Consider the following 21,191-nt stretch of genomic DNA (forward strand, 5'->3'; position numbering starts at 1 on the left):
GGCCTATCTGGGTTGGCCATGGCCTGGCTAGCCTCTCCCCTGACACTCACCACCCTCAGCCACATGGGGATTTGGCATTCCCTGACCCCGCTGTTCCCCTGACAGGCAGACCCCCCCAGACCTGCCCAAAGAGCCCAACTCCCCCCTGTGTCACAGGCTTCCCCAAGCAGGGCCACCTGTTGACATACAGTCCAAGTTGGGGCCCGGACCCAAAGGACAGCCCCCTGGTCCTGACGCTGACTCCCAGACTCTCCCAGGATCCCTACAGAGTACATGGAGCACCCCCCACCCCGACACACACACAGCCCTGGAGACTGCTGTGTCCCATCTCTACTGGAAAGAAGAGACCCAGCCCAGAGGGCAGCCTTGGCTCTGACTGTAGCTTCCTGGGCATCCGTGGTGTGCTCTGACCCAGGCCACCTTGGGGACCTCCCCAGCCTCTGCCCTAAGAGGGAGCCCGGAATGTGTCCCACCCCTCCCACACCGGGGCCTTGTACTTCGGGTCTCTGGTCCCAGCAGGGACTCTGCACCAGGCATCCCACTGCACCTCAGTGCGCTTCCAGGAACAAGCTGCAGACATGGAAGTTTCCCTTTCATATAAAAATCTTTAATAAAAATAGCTCTCTTCTGAACGAGTCGTAAGACAGAAGTAACGAATTGAAACTCCTGCCACCTGGGCAGAAGGGAAGGAGGCAGGCTGAGTGGTCCACAGACAACTGGGGGCAGAACCTGACCCAAAAGGAACAGCCCTGGCTGGCAACTGACATGTGACTATGGACCCAGGGTTGACACATTTTGTCATTTTTCAAGAGGAGGTAGCAATACGTCTTTTTAGGAAAAACTGCATCTTTTTAATGGCAGTCATAAATTGACCTCCCTCCCCAGCGATGACAGTAGAAAGCTAAGTAAAACACAGGCCGTCTGTGAGCAGCCTGTTTTACACACTCCGGATAAAAATAAGTGGGTTCCTACAATAGCAAAACATTTGTACAAAAGTGACAGCTGAACGGGTTCAGTACGCAGACAGCCTGCCAGCGAGGCCCAGGCAGCCCCTCCCTTCAGATCAGGAGAGGGGGGTTAGGAAAAAGAGGGGAAGTAGCAGGAAGACTCGAAGCACTAGCCAGCCTGTCTGCGATCCCAGGACAGCAGAGTGCGGTGGGCTCACCAAGGGCCACCGGGGGATGATGGTCTTCTGTCAGATTTTCAGACCCTGAGCAGGTCTCAGCTCAGCCCTAGTAGCCCAGAAGTCTCTTGGCCTCTTCGCTCTGGGCCTGCAGGGTCTCACTAGCATACTTCTGGAGGAGTTCCATCTTCTTCCTCCGTACCAGGGCCTCCTCGATCTGTGGATGGCAAGAAGAAAGGGCTCATCCTTTACTCCTCCGAGAGGCCCTCCATACCTTGCTGGAACCTGGCCAGGAGAGAGTGCCCGGGACAGAGGCCACTGAGGAGCCAAAACCCAGAGGCATCTACCCAAGCCCCACTCTTCCCCACCGGAAGTGTGGGAACACCGTGTGTCAGTATCCCCTAAAGCAGACGAGGGCCTGCCTCCTCGGAAGTCCACACCCTGTTGTGAGCAGAGCAACCAGTGTGGTCGGAGTCAGAGCTGCCCTAATGGACAGGAAGGCCGAGGCAAACCCGCTCCCCCACTCCGTGCAGTCTCCTTTAGAGGTGAGACCCCTGGCGCTGGAGAAGCCCTACCGGCAAGGGCAGCTCCCCCCTCTCTGTCCTACCTCTTGCTGGGATGGCACTGGGACGTGGGCGATGAACTTCTGCTGCCCATCTTCACCTCCTTTCTCCTGGCTGCCTTCCTCATCAGACTACAAACAGAACCCCCAAACAGTCAGTGAGCAGGAGCCTATTAAACACAGGCCAGTATCACTACAAAACTGGACATCTGTGCAGCTGCTTACAAGGAAGAAACAAAAGGAAAGAGGAAGCTCAAGGCTCAGAAAGACATGAAGAAGCACCACTGACTATATATTTGTTTATTTTAATTTTTTTAAATTTTATTTATTTATTTGAGAGAGAGAGAGAGATCACAAGGAGGCAGAGAGGCAGGTAGAGAGAGATGGGGAAGCAGGCTCCCCACTGAGCAGAGAGCCCGATGCGGGGCTCAATCCCAGGACCCTGGGATCATGACCTGAGCCGAAAGCAGAGGTTTAATCCACAGAGCCACCCAGGCACCCTATTTTTACTTTTTTTAAAGATTTTATTTATTTGACAGAGAAAGAGACACAGCAAGAGAGGAAACACAAGCAGGGGAGTGAGGGAGGGGGGAGCAGGCTCCTCACTGAGCAGGGAGCCTGATGCGGGGCTCCATCCCAGGACCCTGGGATCATGACCTGAGCCGAAGGCAGGCGCTTAACCCACTGAGCCACCCAGGCGCCCCCACCATTAACTATTTAAAGAGCAATGAGGGGCGCCTGGGTGGCTCAGTGGGTAAAAGCATCTGCCTTCGGCTCAGGTCATGATCCCAGGGTCCTGGGATCGAGCCCCGCATCAGGCTCTCTGCTCAGCAGGGAGCCTGCTTCCTCCTCTCTCTCTGCCTGCCTCTCTGCCTACTTGTGATTTCTGTCTGTTAAATAAATAAATAAAATCTTTTTTAAAAATTTAAAAAAAAAAATAAAGAGCGATGAAGCTATGTGTAAATGATGCCACCTTTTGTCTGAGGAAAGAAAACAGGAACAGAAACTAGCGAGAGCTATGAGAACCAGGCGCATCTCTGCACTAAGAGACCTATAGAATTTTTGTTGATCTTTATGTATTTTTTTCTTTTGAACCTCATACATGTTCTCTTTTTGTTTAATGAAGATCACATAGAGAAAAAAAGGCCAACTCAGAGGCTGCACTTAAGTCAAGAGAGATTACTAATCACCTAAGGAAATACTGTGGCTTGGGAGACCTGAGCAGCAAGGACCTCTGGGAGGCCCTGGGTGGCCCGCACTGGCCTCTTGGCACACCCTTCAGTGGAACGTCTTGGATGCTGCTGGCAGGAGGGCAAACGCACCTAGCACCCCAGGAAATGGTTCAGCCGCATCTTCTGAAGCCTAGCATGTGCCTCCCTTACAACCTGATAATTCCGCTCCTCCATGTACACGCAACATAAACGGCTCCCTGTGAACGAGGAAGGCCACAGCAGCCTCATTTGGTACTGAATGAGGTACTAAACAGATTCCCGTGACCATGAGACACTAAAGAGTATGCATGATTCCACCGACAAACGTCAAGTTCAGAAATAGGTAAGAGCTTAAGGGTTATCCAAGGTCAGGAGAGTAACACCCAGTGGGGCAGAAGCAAGCTTCTAGAGTGCTGGTCATGGTCATGTTGTTTCATGACGGGGTATTTGCTCCTTGTGAAAATGCACTGACCAGGCACCTGGGTGGCTCAGTGGATTAAGCCACAGTCTTTGGCTCAGGTCGTGATCTCAGGGTCCTGGGATCAAGTTCCGCACCGGGCTCTCTGCTCAGCAGGGAGCCTGCTTCCTCCTCTCTCTCTCTGCCTGCTTCCCTGCCTACTTGTGATCTCTTTCTGTCAAATAAATAAATAAAATCTTTAAAAAAAAAAAAAAAAATGCACTGACCTGCCCACTTACCACTCACATACTTCTCTCTATATGGAATCTACCCAGCAATAAAAGGGAATGAACTCTTGAACCCAACAATTCCGATGGATCTCAAGGGCACTGTGCTGAGTGTCGGAATCATCCTCAAAGGTGACATAAGGTATGATTTCATTTATGAAACATTCTCAAAATGACAGAATTATAGAGAAAGAGAACAGACTGGAGTTTGCCAGAGGTAAGGGATGGAGGAAGGAGGGAGGTGTGACTCTAAGGGAGCAGTGCAGAGAGGGAACAGCTCTGTATCTTAACTGAAATGGTGGTTACAGGGGCACTTGGATGGCGCAGTCAGTTAAGTGACTAACTCCTGGTTTTGGCTCAGGTCCTGATCTCAGGTTTGTGAGCTCGAGCCCCACATTGGGCTCCGTGCTGAGCAGAGCATCTGTTTAAGACTCTCTCTCCCTTTCCCTCTGCCCTCCCCACCGCACATGCTCTAATAAAGAAATCTTCACAAAAAAAAGAGAGAGAGAGAGAAAGAAATGGTGGTTACACAAATCCACACATGATAGAAGACACCAAACTCTATGTACTCATTACCCCAACTCTGTCCTGCAGCGTGGATACTGTACTATAACTCTGGAAGATGTAACCATTGGGGAAAACTGGGTGAAGGATACACAGGACCCTCTGTGCTACCATTCCTGTAAATTATTTAAAACAACAACAACAAAAAACAACACTTGGGACACCTGGATGGTTCAGTGAGTGAAGTGGCTGCCTTCGGCTGGGGTCATAATCTCAGGGTCCTGGGATTAAGTCCCACAACAGCCTCCCTGCTCAGTGGAAAGTCTGCTTCTCCCTCTCCCTCTGCCTCATGCTTGTTCTCTCCTCTCTCTCAAATAAATAAATAAAATCTTAAAAAAAAAAAAAAAACCCACAATAACCTTTGGAGGCCTGCTACTGCTCTCCGGATAAAGGCAAAGCCTCCTCCCTATAGAGCTGGGGCGCTCACTTGTCCTGCCTTGCCCCTCTCTCCCCACCAGCAGCCCACACTGTGCTTCAGCCACATGGGCCTGTCCTCTGTCCCCCAACTCCCACAGTGTCTCTCAGTACATGCTGTTCCCTTCTGCCTGGAACACTCTTCCCTCACCGCCTCTCACTTGGTTAACTTCTCCTGATCTTCCAGGCCTCAGCTAAATGGGCTGCTCCCCAGGAAAGGCTTCAAGGGCTCTCCCCACCCTGTGCCACTGTCTCAGAGCTGCTGTGACAGCCACTGTTTTCCACTGATTCTACCCACTGGACTGTCTCCTCACTGACTTTAAGCTATAAGCAGAGCTCCATTACTGCTGTGGCCCCAGCATGGGCCCGGCTCACAGTAGCCACTAATTAAGGCAACAGCTGCTAAAAGAACAGATGAATGTTTGCAGCTAAAGAAGACCTTCCTAGGTACGGGCGCCTGGGTGGCTCAGATGGTTAAGCATCTGACCCTCGATCTCCACTCAGGTTTTCATCACAGGGTCTTGAGTTCAAGCCCTGTGCTGGGTTCCACTTAGGGGAAAAAATAAAGGAAAAAGGAAGGGAGGCAGGAAGAAAAGAAAAAACAAGACAAGAGAAGAAAATACAAGACCAGACGAGACCTTCCTAGGGCATGCTGCCAGCCTACTTCAGTGGATATGCCGCTGAAGCAAGCACATATGCCAGCTTATTTCAAATGCTTCACTCTTCCCACTGCTCATCAGCCAAACCTGCCCAGAAGCCTCAGGTCAGCTATATCATGTGTGATGCCAACAAGTCGCTAACCTCTGAGACTTTGCCACCCATATCACAGCAAGCTCCTCATACAGGCCCTGACCTACCGCCCACACAGCGGTAACGCCCCTCCCCTTCTCAGTCCAGCAAATCCACTTCATTCTCTCTGGATGTGTCAAGGCCTGCATGGCAGGCCCCTCAGGAGAGCCTGGAACTAGAAGGCTCTGGCTTTGAGGCAGGACCACAGCTCCACCCTTGGGGTGACCTTCTGCATCAAAGCCTTGTCTGCTCTGGGTGGGTTTCTATCTCTACCCTGGAGGGATGGGGGGTGTTAAGACTGCAGCAGAGCTCCTGGACCGGCATCTAAAGAGAAATGACAAGACCTACTGCTGACACCTTGAGCTCAGACTTCCAGCTTCTAGAACACTGAGTAAACCCATTTCTGGTGTTTAAGCATCCCCATCTGTGGTACTTTATAAAGTAAAAGCAACTAATGCAACAGATCTATAATTGCGCTTGAAAACACAGTAACAATAAATAAGTGAACAGATAAGTAAGAAGGAAAAATGGGGATGGGGCTGAAAATCATATGGCTTCCCAAGTGTTTAGAAGTTGGGTAGCAGTATATTCAGGGGGACCTACCTCTAAGAAGCAGGAAAGTAATTCTGGGTGTAAAGCACAGATTACAGAGTGTTCTCACACTCTCACAGCCATTCCCTTCTGGAACCCTCCCTGGGATGCGCGAGGTAATCCTCATACCCATCTTCCAGGTAAGGAAGAGGAGTTCCCAGCCAGAGAGCTGGGCTTTGACCCTGATCTCTCCCCAGTGAGCTGAGGCTTCCTACCGCCCCACCGATTCCCCCAAGGTCCAGTCTAGCCGGTGGCTTGGAGCAGAAGGCAGTGAGGACCAGTCCCCCCACCCCCACCCACAGTACCTCCTCCTCAGTGACAGCATATATGTTGATCTCTTCCTCCTCTTCCTCCTCCTCCTCCTTTTCTCCTCTCGCCAGCCGGGCCTCTCGCTCTGCTTTCCACTTTTCTACCAACCCGGCCCTGACTGCAGAAATAGGAGAGTCAGGCCTCTGAATTAGCTTTACCCACTATGCAGGGCAAGGCCCCATGTCCCCTCTCAAGAGGAGCTCCCTCCACTCTGCCCTGGCAGGCAGGAGCAGGATGTGAGAGAGTCTGGTCACACCACAGCTCTGGCCGGAAGTCACAATAAGGCAGCTGTTTAGGGGACATTCCAAGATCCTCCCAAGTTCAGCAACCTGAGTGGCTTCAGGTTGACAAGGGAGACACAACTGTACATGCTGCTGGAAACAGGATCAGACTCCCGACCAAAGCCCTAGCTCCACACACCACTGGGAGATCAGCACTAATGATTCCTCACAGGGCTGTCATGAGGCTTCAGAACAGAGTCCAGAAAATGGTTAGCACAAGACATGGCGTGGAGGAAGTGCTCAGGGTCAGCCATCTTGCTCTGCACTGTTAATGTATTAGCTGTGTTTCAAGCAGACTGAAAAGCCACTTCGATGGGCACCAGTTCCTGAGTTCAAGAAAGGCCAACGTGGGAAGGAATCCAGATGATGAATTACGGGTGGGGAACAAGTCTGATGTCGCCCTTGGGCTTCCCCCATCTGCTGCTTCTGGCCCCACACAGCCCTGGATGGCATCGTAGTTAATGGAGGGTTCAGTTATGAGCAGACCATCAGCAATACATAAACTCGCTTCTGGTATATGGCACTATTTACAAACCCATTTTCTAAGGACAGAACGGAAACCAGATGCCATCTATAATGAAATGAGTTGCTCATAGACCTACATTTCTTCTCATAGTCCTGTTCCAAAGGCACGATGACACCATCATCTTCATCAAGGTAACCGTAGTATTCAAAATCGATTGCTTTCATGAGCTCCGCACGTGTCTTTCTTGGAGGAGGAAGAGCTAAAAGAAACAGCACCAACTTAACTAAATCACCACAATCACACTCGAGCCTGCATCCCATACAATGTTTCTCAGCCAAGGGAGTACGCTCAAGAAAACACCATGATGGGCGCCTGGGTGGCTCATGGGGTTGGGCCTCTACCTTCAGCTCAGGGCATGGTCTCAGGGTCCTGGGATCGAGCCCTGCATCAGACTCTCTGCCTAGCAGGGAGACTGCTTCCTCTCTCTCTGCCTGCCCCTCTGCCTACTTGAGATCTCTCTCTGTCAGATAAATAAATAAAATAAAATAAAATAAAGAAAAGAAAGAAAACTCCACAACATAAGCAACTCCTATACTAGCCATAGAACTACGTTAAGTGGTACAACCCACCCTTTTCTCAATCAGTTTTGAAACCTTTAACCCAATTAGCCTACTTATTTATTTTTAAAGATTTTATTTATTTATTTGACAGACAGAGATCACAAGTAGGCAGAGAGGCAGGCAGAGAGAGAGAGAGAGAGAGGGAAGCAGGCTTCCTGCAGAGCAGGGAGCCCGATGCGGGGCTCGATCCCAGGCCCCTGAGATCATGACCCGAGCCGAAGGCAGCAGTCCAAACCACTGAGCCACCCAGGCACCCCCCAATTAGCCTATTTAGAAGGAATTTATCCTAACTCAAAAAACAAAAACAAACGCAGGCAAAGCTCTATGGACGGAGATGTGCATTGTTTACAGAGTTGTGAAAACCTGGAATAACTATGGCTGTGAACGACAGGATGTGTGGGGAATGGGGTTCCCTATGGCCCCCCATAGCTGTTTCACAAGGTGTTTTGATAATACAGGAAATGTCATGAGGTTTAATAAAAATGCGATGAAAAATCATAAGTATATAGATAAGACAAAAGAAACTATAAATAAACCAAAAAGATAAATGAGAAAGTCTTGAAGAAAATATTTTCAGACTAAGGGTTAGTACTCAGAGTATTTATGTAATTCTTAAAAATCGAAAGGGAGGGGGGCCCTGCCTAGCTCAGTCGATGTTCAACTCTCTATCTCTGGGTCATGAGTTCCAGCCCCATGTTGAGTGCAGAGATTACTTAAAAATAAAAAAATCTTAGGGGCACCTAAGTGGCTCAGTCGCTTACATGTCTGCCTTTGGCTCAGGTCATGATCTCAGGATCCTGGGATCCAGCCCCACATCGGACCCCTCCCCCACACTTGTGTTCACTCTCTCTCTCTCTTAAATAAAGTATTTAAAAAATTTTTTCAGACAAACCATAGAAGACTCAATCTCAAAAAACAGACTGAGGGTTGCTGGGGGGGTGGGGACAAGATAGGGTGGTAGGGATATGGATATTGGGGAGGGTATGTGCTATGATGAGTACTGTGAAATGTGTAAACCTGGCAAGTCACAGACCTGTACCCCTGGGGATAAAAACACACTATATGTTTATTTAAAAATTTAAAAATAAAAATTAAAAAAATTTTTTTTTCAAAAAATAAAAAATATATTTAAAAAATCAAAAGGGGTGGCACCTAAGTGGTTCAGTAGGTTAAAGCTTCTGCCTTTGGCTCAGGTCATGATCCCAGGGTCCTGGGATCAAGCCCTGCATCAGGCTCTCTGCTCGGCAGGGAGCCTGCTTCCCTCTCTCTCTCTATCTCTGCCTGCCTCTCTGCCTACTTGTGATCTCTGTCGGTCAAATAAATAAATAAAAATCTTAAAAAAAAAAAATCAAAAGGGAAATGATAACCCAACAGGTGAAAGAGTAAAAACTGATCATTTCAGAAGAAAAATATTGCATGTATAAAAATTTCAATTAGGGGCGCCTGGGTGGCTCAGTGGGTTAAAGCCTCTGCCTTCGGCTCAAGTCATGATCCCAGGGTCCTGGGATGGAGCCCCATATCAGGCTCTCTGCTCAGCAGGGTGCCTGCTTCCTCCTCTCTCTCTGCCTGCTTCTCTGCCTACCTGTGTTCTCTGTCTGTCAAATAAATAAATAAAATCTTAAAAAAAAAAAATTCAATTAGTGGGGCGCCTGGGTGGCTCAATGGGTTAAGGCCTCTGCCTTCAGCTCAGGTCATAATCCCAGGGTCCTGGGATCAAGCCCCACATCGGGCTCTCTGCTCAGCACGGGGCCTGCTTCCTCCTCTCTCCTCTCTCTCTGCCTATTTATGATCTCTGACAAATAAATAAAATCTTTTTTTTTAAAATATTTTATTCATTTATTTGACAGACAGAGATCACAAGTAGGCAGAGAAGCAGGCAGAGAGAGAGGAGGAAGCAGGCTCCCCGCTGAGCAGAGAGCCCGATTCGGGGCTTGATCCCAGGACCCTGGGATCATGACCTGAGCTGAAGGCAGAGGCTTTAACCCACTGCGCCACCCAGGTGCCCCAAATAAATAAAATCTTTAAAAAATTTTTTCAATTAGTAACTGAATTCAATTATTAATTTCATTAGTAAATCAAGGAAATAAAAAGTAAAAATAATAAATTTTTAACCTTCAGATCTGCAAAAATTTTACAATTATGGGAAACTAGAAACAGCTAAAGGTCTTCCAGTGAATGAATAGTTACATAATGTATGGCTAATTCATATCCTCTATGCTTTAATCCTTCACATCCATTCACAGAGTTCTAAGCAGAACAATGGGAGGATATCAACACAGAATATGGCACAACAGGTATGGGAGTGCCACTGGGTCTTGGCAGTCCTCCACCCATCACCCTGACACTGGTGATAGCAAATCTGTCCAACCCTGCACCACTCTTGGTCCCTGTCCTGTGACAATTTTGGCTGCACCCAGCACAGGGTACAGGGCTAAAACCTGGCTGGCTCAGAACATCGCAGCCCTCCCCATCATAGGGGCTGGTTCAAGGATGGACCTAGGATCCAATCCAAGCCAACCAGAGCAATTCTAGGAGTTTTGCTTTAACCACTTTGGGGTGGCGAAAAATCTCTTACAGAGAGAGGACAAAGCATAAACTGATGATGGACCACTTGCCACCACAAGCAGAGAGCTAGAGAGAGAAACAAGCTCACAGACTGGAAGTCAAAACTAAACATGGAAGAAATGTGACCCGGTATCAGCCTTTCCTGAAGACAAACCACCCGTGGGCTTTTCAGTTATGTGAGTCAATAAATTCACTTTTCTGCCTAAACAGAACTGGGGTTGAGTCATCTGTCACTTATAATGATGAAATTTAGCTGATGAAATAAGCATGTAAGTGCATTTAAAAAAAAAGCCTAGAAGGGAATGTACCAAATCAGATAATTATGATTACCAGTTATCCAGGGGCACAGGGATGGGGGAGACCCAGGGGACAGTGCTATTTGAATTATACTCATTAAGACTGACTTAAGTACTTTCAGGGTACCTGGGTGGCTCTGTTGGTTAACTGTCTGCCTTCAGCTCAGATCATGATTTCAGGGTCCTGGGGTAGAGCACCCTGCTGCTTATCCCTCTGCCTGCTGTTCCTCCTGCTTGTGCACTCTCTCTGTCTCTAATAAATAAACAATCTTAAAAAAAAAAAAAAAAAAAAAGACCAAAGCACTTGCCTTTCTAAAAAAATATCTACAACTGACTTTTTTAGAAAAATGCAAATTTAAAAAAGTAATTATGTACAGTATAACCTCAGTATAGGAGCCCCCTCCACATACATATTTTCATTCACATGAATTTTCTCTTCTTAAATTATTAGCTTTGATTCTTTGACCAATATGTTGGATTGTCATTTCCCTTTAAAAACTGAAGAAAATATGCCCCAACATGTCAACAACGGTCATTTATAAGATGTGAAAATATGGACAGGCTTTTTTCTGATTTTCTGTATTTTGCAACTTCTCTGTAATAAAATTATATTAATTTCATAATGAACAGCATGATACTTAAACTCTGAATTATTTTTTTTAAGATTTTATTTTTAAATAATCTCTACACCCAACACGGGGCTCAAACTCACAAGAGTCCCACACTCTACCTACTGAGCCAGCCAAGCACCCCCTATATTGTTATTATTATTATTTTTTAAGATTATTTTTTAGAGAGGGGAGGGGCAGAGGAAGAGGGAGAGAATCCCAAGCAGACTCCCCACTAAGCACAGAGCCTGATGCAGGGCTCAACCTCATGACCTTGAGATCATGACCTGGGCCAAAATCAAGAGTCAGGTGTTTAGCCAACTGAGCCACCCAGGTACACTGCCCCCTGAGTTATTTTTAAGTGTTGTTAATAAAACAGGCAAAACAGTTTGGGCATAATTAATTTAAAAAGAAGGACTTAATATAGGTAGAACTGTATTTGTATTTGTTTGCATTTTTTTTTAAAGATTTTATTTATTTATTTATTTGACAGACAGAGATCACAGTAGGCAGAGAGGCAGGCAGAGAGAAGGGAAGGGAAGCAGGGCCCCTGCTGAGCAGAGAGCCTGATGCGGGACTCGATCCCAGGACCCTGAGATCATGACCTGAGCCAAAGGCAGCGGCTCAACCCACTGAGCCACCCAGGCGCCCCTGTTTGCATTTTTTAAAAGATTTTATTTATTTATTTGGCAGAGAGAGATGCAGCAAAAGTGGGAACACAAGCAGGGGGAGTGGTAAAGGGAGAAGCAGGCTTCCTCCTTAGCGACCCAGGTGTCCCTAGGTAGAATTATATTTTTAAACAAACAGAAAAGCTGACTGGAAGGAAATGGGGCAGAATCTTAACAGCAGTGAGAATACTAGTGTCTTCTCTGCTATTCATACTTCTTTGTATAAAGAGTTCAGACTACTTTTTTTTTTTTTCTTTTTTTTTTTTTTTATATTTTATTTATTTATTTGACAGAGAGAGATCACAAGTAGGTAGAGAGGCAGGCAGAGAGAGAGGGGGGAAGCAGGCTCCCTGCTAGGCAGAGAGCCCTATGAGGGGCTCAATCCTAGGACCCCAGGATCATGACCCAAGCCGAAGGCAGAGGCTTAACCCACTGAGCCACCCAGGCACCCCAGCATTTCCACTTTTCTCCATTTATACCTCCTGGTGTTTGGCCCAAGGTTGTACGTGTTCTTCAGGTAGGGCTTTTCAACTAATAAGTAACTGAAACAGGAAGCTGTTTCAGTGAACATCAGAGTCTGTCCTGATAATCTCAGGAAACCTCAAACAGGGAAACATTTAGGCTGAGAGACTGGCACGTGCCAAGGGTGAGAATTTGGTGCCAGTCAATTCTGGATCCACCTCCCAGGCCCATCTGTGCACCCTGGGCCTACAACTTCAACTACTAGTACTTACAGTTTCTCATTTGAAATCTGGGGACAATAAGGGGCACCTGGGTGGCTCAGTGGGTTAAAGCCTCTGCCTTTGGCTCAGGTCATGATCCCAGAGTCCTGGGATCAAGCCCTGCATCAGGCTCTCTGCAGAGAGCCTGCTTCCCTTCCTCTCAAATCTGGGGACAATAATTCTGACATCACTGCAGAGCACCTGAGGAACAATACAGGAAGAGCACCTAGCCTACAGGTGTGTTATGATGATCACTAGCAATCAGAGGCTAAAACCTACATTACATCATCACAAACTATATCACAAACATTAACAGTTACTTACGCTCTTTTTCAAAAAGCTCTCTGACACCAGGCAAATCTTTAGCTGCTCCAAAGTACTTGTAACCTCGATTTCCTGGGACTTCTTTCCCTTCATGATCCAGCATTTTAGGGCCAACTTTCTTATTGGGAAGGAAAAAGAGAAAATGAATCTGATCTTTTAGTTCACATATTTGCAAATATACCTGAATGTGGGAAAACACTGATGTACAGAGAAAAATATTTAGGTCCATTTTTTTCATAAATTAAAATCAGCCTAAATTAAAATAAAATAAAATCAGACTAAATACCTAAGAGCACGAGGACGATTTATGTAAATTTCAGCATACTCAAGGATGGAAAATATTCTATGCCTTAAAAATGATGATTCTTGGGGCGCCTGGGTGGCTCAGTGGGTTAAGCCTCTGCCTTCGGCTCAGGTCATGATTTCAGTGTCCTGGGATCAAGCCCCACATCGGGCTCTCTGCTTGGCAGGGAGCCTGCTTCCTCCTCTCTCTCTGCCTGCCTCTCTGCCTACATGTGATCTCTGTCTGTCAAATAAATAAATAAAATCTTTAAAAAAAAAAATGATTCTTATGAAACTTTCCTATCACCTTAGGATAACACTTATGATATGACCCAAGTGACAAAAGCTTAAAGAAACAATTGCAAACAACTTCAATGACAAGGCAGTAAAAGACAAATGAGATGCATCCTGAAGAGAGAAATCTAACCATCAAAGATGATCATATCAACAGCTACATGTAGTATGTGACCCTGGACTAGGTCCTGTCTTAGAGGGGCAAATGCTAAAAAGGAGATTACTGGGAGAATCAGTGAAACAGCCAAGAAGGATGGATAAAATGATTATATCAAAGGTAAATGTCTTGGGGCGACTGGGTGGCTCAGTCAGTTAAGTGTCCACCTTCAGCTCATGTCATGGGACCCCAGAGTACTGGGATCGAGCCCCACATCAGTCTCCCTGCTTGGCAGGAAGCCTGCTTCTCCCTCTCCTGTTCCCCTTGCTTGTGCTCTGTCAAAAAAAAAAATCTTAAAAAAAAAGTTAAATGTCTTACACTTGATAATTCCACCATGGTTATGTAAGGAGAACGTTCTTACTCTTAGAAAATACACAGAGAGGGGCGCCTGAGTGGCTCAGTCAGTTAAGCATCTGCCTTCACCTCAGGTCATTATCCGAGAGTCCTGGGATTGAGCCCTGTTTCCGGTTCCCTGCTCAATGGGGAGCCTGCTTCTCCCTCTCTGCCTGCAGCTCCTCCTGCTCGTGTGCTAACACACACACTCTCTAATAATTAAATAAAATCTTAAAAAAAGAAAATATAGACAGAGTGAGGAAAAAAGAAAATATACACAGAGATATTAAGTATTAAGGGATAGGAAACATGATGTATTTAAGCTTCAAATGGTTCAGAAAAAATAAATCTGAAGGGACACACAGAAAATGACAAAGTAAATCTGGCAAGTAAATCTGTATGAATGGTATATAAGAATTCTCTGTACTAATTTTCCAACTTTCTCAAAAATGCTTTAAAATAGTGATACAGGGACGCCTGGGTGGCTCAGTTGGTTAAGCAGCTGCCTTTGGCTCAGGTCATGATCCCAGCGTCCTGGGATCGAGTCCCACATCGGGCTCCTTGCCCGGCAGGGAGCCTGCTTCTCCCTCTGCCTCTGCCTGCCATTCTGTCTGCCTGTGCTCGCTCTCTCTCCCCCCCATCTCTCTGATAAATAAATAAATAAATCTTAAAAAAAAAAAAAGTAAAATAAAATAAAATAGTGATACAAATGACTATTTTTTTTTTAGATTTTATTTTTATTTATTTGACAGAGAGAGATCACAAGTAGGCAGAGAGGCAGGCAGAGAGAGAGAGAGGAGGAAGCAGGCTCCCCGCTGAGCAGAGAGCCCAATGCGGGACTCAATTTCAGGACCCTGAGATCATGACCTGAGCCAAAGGCAGCGGCTTAACCCACTGAGCCACCCAGGCGCCCCTACAAATGACTACTGACATGAAAATATGCTGCTGATACACTTTGTTAAGTGATACTTTGTTACGTGAACAAAGCAGAGTAAGAAATAATCTGGTTAGAATAAGAAATAATCTCTGTAAAAATGAACATATATATTCATAGGATAAAAGTTAGATAAGTAGAAAATGTCAGTAGCAGCTCTGTGGGCTAAAAAAATATAACATACTCTATATCATGCAGAGAACATAACAAAGTTTTAAATATTTTATAATTTTTATATTTTCTCTCTTGCTCTTTTTTTGTTTTGTTTTTTGTTTGTTTTTGCACAGAACTATGTAGTATCTACATAACCAATGCTACCATTTTGGAAAGAAGCACAAATGCTACAACCAAAGTTGTACAGACAGTAAGTGCGATCTCAGTCAATGGCATTCACAGAAGAACAACAGAAGGAACTATTCAAGTTGCATCCAGGTAATGACATTCCGACTGAATGCTCTGCTACTTTATACTTTTCTGACCTTAATGATAATGTACTACTTTTTCTTTTCTTTTTTATTGTGGTAAAATATAGATAGCAAAATGTACCATCTTAACCACTGTTAGTGGACAGTCCAGTGACATTAAATACGTTTGTAACTATCATGTAACCCTCACAACCATTCATCTCCAGAACTCCTCTCATCTTGTGAAACTAGGACTCTAAATGTATTACTTTTACACATAGAAAATGGAAATAGAATTGGTAAGCATTAAAAAACTCTAGAAAAAGGGGCACCTGGCTGGCTGAATCGGTACAGCATGCAACTCTTGACCTCTGGGTTGTAAAGTTCAACACCCATGTTGGGTGTAGAGATTACTTAAAGATAAAATCTTAAAAAAAAAACTCTAAAAAGAAATATATTAAAACACTGATGTTGAATGGCGGCAAAAATTATAAAATACCTAGGAATCGACTTACCCAAGAAGTCAAAGACTTATACTCTGAAACTATAAAACACTGATAAAAGAAATTGAAGATTTGGGGCACCTGGGAGGCTCAGTGGGTTAAGCATCTGCCTTCATCTCAGGTGATCGTAGGGTCCTAGGATCGAGCACTGCATCGGGCTCTCTGCTCAGTGGGGAGCCTGCTTCCCCCTCTCTCTCTGCCTGCCTCTCTGCCTACTGGTGATCTCTCTCTTTGTCAAATAAATAAAATCTTATAAAAAAAAAAAAGAAAAAAAAAAAAAGAAATTGAAGGAGACAAATGAAAAAACATTTCACACTCATGTACAAGAAGAATTAATATTGTTAAAATGTCCACATTACCCAACACAATCTACAGATTTAATGCAATCCCTATCAAAATATCAGCAATGTTTTTCAAAACACTAGAACAAATAATTACAAAACTTATTTAGATCCACAAAAACCCTAAATAGACAAAGTAATCTTAAGAAAAACGAAGCTGAATTCCACATTTCAAGATATACTACAAAACTATAATAAATCAAAACAGTAGGGCTGTGACAAAAAACATGCATAAACCAATGGAACACAACAGAGAGCCCAGAAATAAACCTAGGATTGGACGGTCAGTTAATGCATGACAGAGGAAGCAAGAATATCCAACGGAAAAAAGACAGTCTCTTCAACAAACGGTGTTTGGAAAACTGGACAGTCACATGCAGAAAAATGAAACTGGACTGCTTTCTTACACCATACATAAAAATAAACTCAAAATGGGTTAAGGACCTAAAAGTGAGACCTGAAACCATAAAGTCCCAGAAGAGAGCACAGACAGTAATATCTCTGACATCAGCCATACCAGCATTTTTCTAGATAGGGCTCCTGAAGCAAAGGAAATAAAAGCAAAAACAAACTACTGGGACTACATCAAAATAAAAGCTTCTGCACAGCAAAGGAAACAGTCAACAAAACTAAAAGACAATCACTGAATGGGAGAAGGTATCTGCAAATGATATATCCAATAAGAGGTTAATATCCAAATAAAAAAAGAGGTTAATATCCAAAATATTAGAAATTAACAACACCCAAAAACAATAATCCAATTAAAATATGGGCAGAGGACAGAAACATTCTCCAAAGACATAAAGATGGCCAACAGACACACTGAAAAGATGCTCAACATCACACATATCAGGGAAATATAAGTCAAAACCACAGTGTGTGATATCACCTCACACCTGTCAGAATGGCTAATATAAAAAATACAAGAAACAACTGTTGGCAAAGATGTGGAGAAAAAGGAACCCTCTTGGACGCTGGTGGGAATTCACACTATGGTATAGCCACTGTGGAAAACAGTACAGAGGTTCCTAAAAAAATTAAAAATAGAATTACTGTATGTTTCAGTCATGGCACTACTGGATATTTACTCAAAGAAACGAAAACACTGATTTGAAAAGATATATGCACTCTTATATTTATTGTAGTACTATTCATAGTGGCCAAGATATGGAAGCAATCCAAGGGTTCACTGACTGTTAAAGTGATAAGGAAGACATGGAATACACAAACACACACACACACATATATATAAAGAAATATATATAAATAGAAATATATATATACACAATGGACTGTTACTCAGCCATAAAAATGAAAGAAATGTTCCCATGTGTAACAACATAGATGGATCTGTAGGGTATCATGGTAAGTAAAATAAGTCAATTAGAGGGAAAAAAAAAAATGCCACGACTTTCCCCATATGTGGAATTTAAGAAACAAATGAACAAACTAAAAAAAGAAACAAACAAAAAACCAGACTCTTAAATACTGAGAACACACTGAGGGTCACTAGAGTGGAGCTGGGAGGGAGAATGGGTATAACAGGTGAGTGGGATTAAGAGTATATTTACCATGGTGAGCACTGAGTAATGTACAGAACTGTGGAGTCACTGTATTATGCACCTGAAAGTAATTATACTGGAATTTCTTAATCAATTTTTTCAAGAAATCTAGTCAATAATATAATAACTATGTAGTGACAGATGGTTAACAATGCTCATTGCATAATGTATATACAAGAGTTGCTGAATCACTATGTGGTACACCTGAAATGTCATATTATGTGTCAACTATATTTCAGTAAAAAATAACACTGAAAATTTTAATTTTGGGTGGTGGCAGTTAAGAGTATCTTACATAGTAATTTTTTTACTGCTTCTGAGGTCACTTTTCCGGGAGGGTTAGCAAACCTCTGCATTACTTTAAAGCTGTCCGACAGGACACACAAGATCACCATCACCGAACGGCTCAAGAGTTAAGTGAGACAGTTCCTCACACGGTGCCAAGAACAAAACCAGGACTCAAGAAACATGAATGCCTCTTAAAAAAAATTAAAAAAAAAAAATTAAAAAAAAAAAAAAGAAACATGAATGCCTCTTCTTCATTTGCACACCAGGTACTTAAGTGAGAATTAGGTGTTAAAGTTTCATAAAAGTAAGAATACCAGCAGGTTAGAAAAACTTCACCTACTTCCTGTGTAACACATTACAACTAGTGGAACAGGTCAAATGACCTGAGGTAGACCTCTTCACAAACGAATCAATGGGGTGGGCTCTGGGCTAGTATTTTTTAAAGTTGAGACCCATGAGTGGGTCATGAAATCAATTAAGGGGGTCACAATCATCAATTTTTTAAGTCAAAATATAACAGAACAGAAAAATCTCAACATGCATCAACACGAATTTTTTCGGTACATTTTTGTATGTATTGGGTTTTGACAGAGTCTGTATTATGTGTGTGTTTTATAATGGGTCATGGTCCTAAAAACTTGACAGCCAGTCTAGACTACTGTATTTATGAATGTCCAAAGAAAGGAAAGAATGGAGGGCCCTCAAAGCCCCCTCCAGGAAAGAACCCAACAATGGCTGCCCCGACTCCCAAGAGGCTCAAAGATGATGTAAAGGGACCATGGTCATTTTTGGTTTTTTAAGACTTTTATTCTTTTAAGTTATCTCTACACCCAACATGGGGCTCAAACTCACAACCCCAAGATCAAAAGTCACATGCTCCCCTGACTGAGCCAGCCAGGTACCCCAAGACTAGGGTCATTTTAAACAAAAGGCCCAGAGAGATTAAGTGGCTTACTCAAGAACATCTGGGCACTAAACTCAGGTGCCTTGTCTGCTCTGAGGGCTGTGCTATAGGGTCTTTAAGGATTATCCTACCCATGCTTCCTGTCCACATCCAACGGGCACTTTCCAAGCCGTCTTTCATTCCTTCCTTCCTCAAGTGCCTCCTCTGTGGCAGACATGGGCCAGGGGCTGCAGGGGATTCAAAGCTACCCAGCTGCCCAAAAAGCTCGCTGGCTTACCCCCAAGATCCTCTGAGACCACTGCTTACTTACTCCATAATCAGGACCTCCCAGCTCCTTTATCCGGACTTCCCAGTGTCCCTTCTCTCTTAGCAGTTTGTTAATTTCATCATTCAGGTCACGAATTCGGAATTCGCCTAAACCGGCTAGAAAACAAAAAACATTAATATCGTTTCTTCAAAATAGCACTCAATGTTATACTCTTAAAAATGAACGTCAACACTTATAAAGGTATCCGGTACAAAAATACTCATTTAAGTTTATAAGAAAAACCATCAACACCCAAATAAAGGAAAAACAAGGATTAGTAACAGAGCTCTCACAAGCACAGGGGGAAAAATAAATCCTTGAAAAACAACTTCCTCCTCCTAACTGAAGCAATCCTGCAGTTCCGTTTATCCACCTATTAGAATGTCTCAGTGGGGGCGCCTGGGTTGGCTCAGTAGGTTAAAGCCTCTGTCTTCAGCTCAGGTCATGATCCCAGGGTCCTGGGATCAAGCTTCACGGGCTCTCTGCTCGGCAGGGAGCCTGCTTCCCCCTCTCTTTCTGCCTATCTCTCTGCCTACTTGAGATCTCTGTCTCTCAAATAAAAAAATAAAATCTTTTTTTAAAAAAATGTAGAAAAGAATCTGGTAACCTATTCACAAAGAAAAAAAAATCCTACTGGGATTTCGTCAATGTTATATGCTGAGGCTTCCCATCCATGAATGTTGTGTATCTCTTCATGTGCTGGGGTCATCTCTGATTTCCTTTATCAGTGCTTTGTAATTTTAAGCATACAGATTACAGGGGTGCCTGGGTAGCTCAGTCAGTTAAGCGTCTGCCTTCGGCTTGGGTCATGATCCCAGGGTATTGGGTTTGAGCCCCAATTGGGGCTCCCAGATCAGCGGGGAGCCTGCTTCTCCCTCTCCTCCCAACTTGAGCTCTCTCTCACCAAGAAAACTCTCTCTCTTCTCACCAAGAACTCTCTCTCTCTCAAGAAAATAAATAAATTAAAAAAAAAAAAAAGGCATACAGATTGCACATATGTTTTGTTAGATTTATACCCAAGTATTTATTGTATTTTGGAGGTTCTGTAAATAGCACTTTTTAAAAATGTTCTAGTACCAATTTTTCAGTGCTATGTTATAAAAATAGAACTGATTTTTGTGTATTGACCTTCTATCTGTGACCTTGCTAAACTCACTTATTCATTTTAGAAATCTTTCTATAGCTTTGTTGGGATCTTTTACAGGGAAAATTACATGATCTGAGAACAGAGAATTATAGTTCTTCCCTTCCAGTCTGTGTGCCTTTTATTTCCTTTTCTTGCTTTACTGCACTGACCAGGAACTCCAGTATGACCTAGAATATAAGTGGTGAGAATAGGTATCCACCTCATTCCTGCCCCTAGGAGGAAAGCATGCAATCTTTCACTATTAATTATGATACTAGTGATAGGTCTTTTGGTAGGGTTAAAAAAATTTTTTTCCTCTTATTCCCAGTCAGTGGAGTTTTCATCACGAGTAACAGTTAAATTTTGCCAAATATTTTTTCAGTATCTACTGAGAAGGGCATGTGGTTTCTCAACTTTAGAATGGTGATTAAGTGAATTACATTAAATTTTGAATGCTGAATCAGCAATGCATCCCCAGGATAAATCCCACTTGGTTGTGATTTATTACCCTTTTTATAAATTGCTGGATTTGGTTTGCTAATATTCTGTTGAAGATTTTTATGTCTACATGCATGTGGAGTATTGGTTGGCAGTTTTTTTCTATCCACATAATGTCGTTTTTTTAATTTTAGTATCATGATAATGCTAATACTAAAATTTATAAAATGAATGAGGCAGTATTCCTTCTCCTTCCCCTTCAATTTTCTGGAAGAAACTATGTTGAATTGGTATTATTTCTTCCTTAAAGGTTTGGTAGAACTGACCAGGGCCTGGAGATTTCTTTGCTGGAAGGCTTTAACGATGAATTCAGTTTCATTAACAGATACAGGGGTGCCTGGCTGACTTAGTCAGTAGAGGATGCAACTCTTCATGAGCTCATGGGGTCATGAGCTCAAGCCTCACACTGGGCACAGAGTTTACTTAGAAAGAAAAAGAAAAATTTTTTTTATTATTTTTTA

General features: G+C 43.8%; 1 protein-coding gene across 1 annotated transcript in view; it reads right to left on the reverse strand.

Annotated features, from left to right (window-relative positions):
• Positions 1-585: 585 nt before the first annotated feature.
• ISY1 (ISY1 splicing factor homolog) overlaps positions 586-21,191 on the reverse strand; it is a 29,484-nt gene continuing 8,878 nt past the window's right edge. The window contains exons 6-11 of the mRNA XM_045063385.1: positions 19,110-19,222; positions 12,798-12,915; positions 7,131-7,253; positions 6,244-6,365; positions 1,731-1,817; positions 586-1,340 (exon numbers count right to left, since the gene is read on the reverse strand). Of these exons, the coding sequence (XP_044919320.1) occupies positions 1,233-1,340; positions 1,731-1,817; positions 6,244-6,365; positions 7,131-7,253; positions 12,798-12,915; positions 19,110-19,222 (671 nt within the window). The 3' untranslated portion in view covers positions 586-1,232. The remainder of the gene's footprint in view (positions 1,341-1,730; positions 1,818-6,243; positions 6,366-7,130; positions 7,254-12,797; positions 12,916-19,109; positions 19,223-21,191) is intronic.

This window comes from Mustela putorius, unplaced genomic scaffold (assembly GCF_011764305.1).
Source record: "Mustela putorius furo isolate JIRA1106 unplaced genomic scaffold, ASM1176430v1.1 tig00003850_pilon_pilon_pilon, whole genome shotgun sequence".
NCBI lineage: Eukaryota > Metazoa > Chordata > Mammalia > Carnivora > Mustelidae > Mustela > Mustela putorius.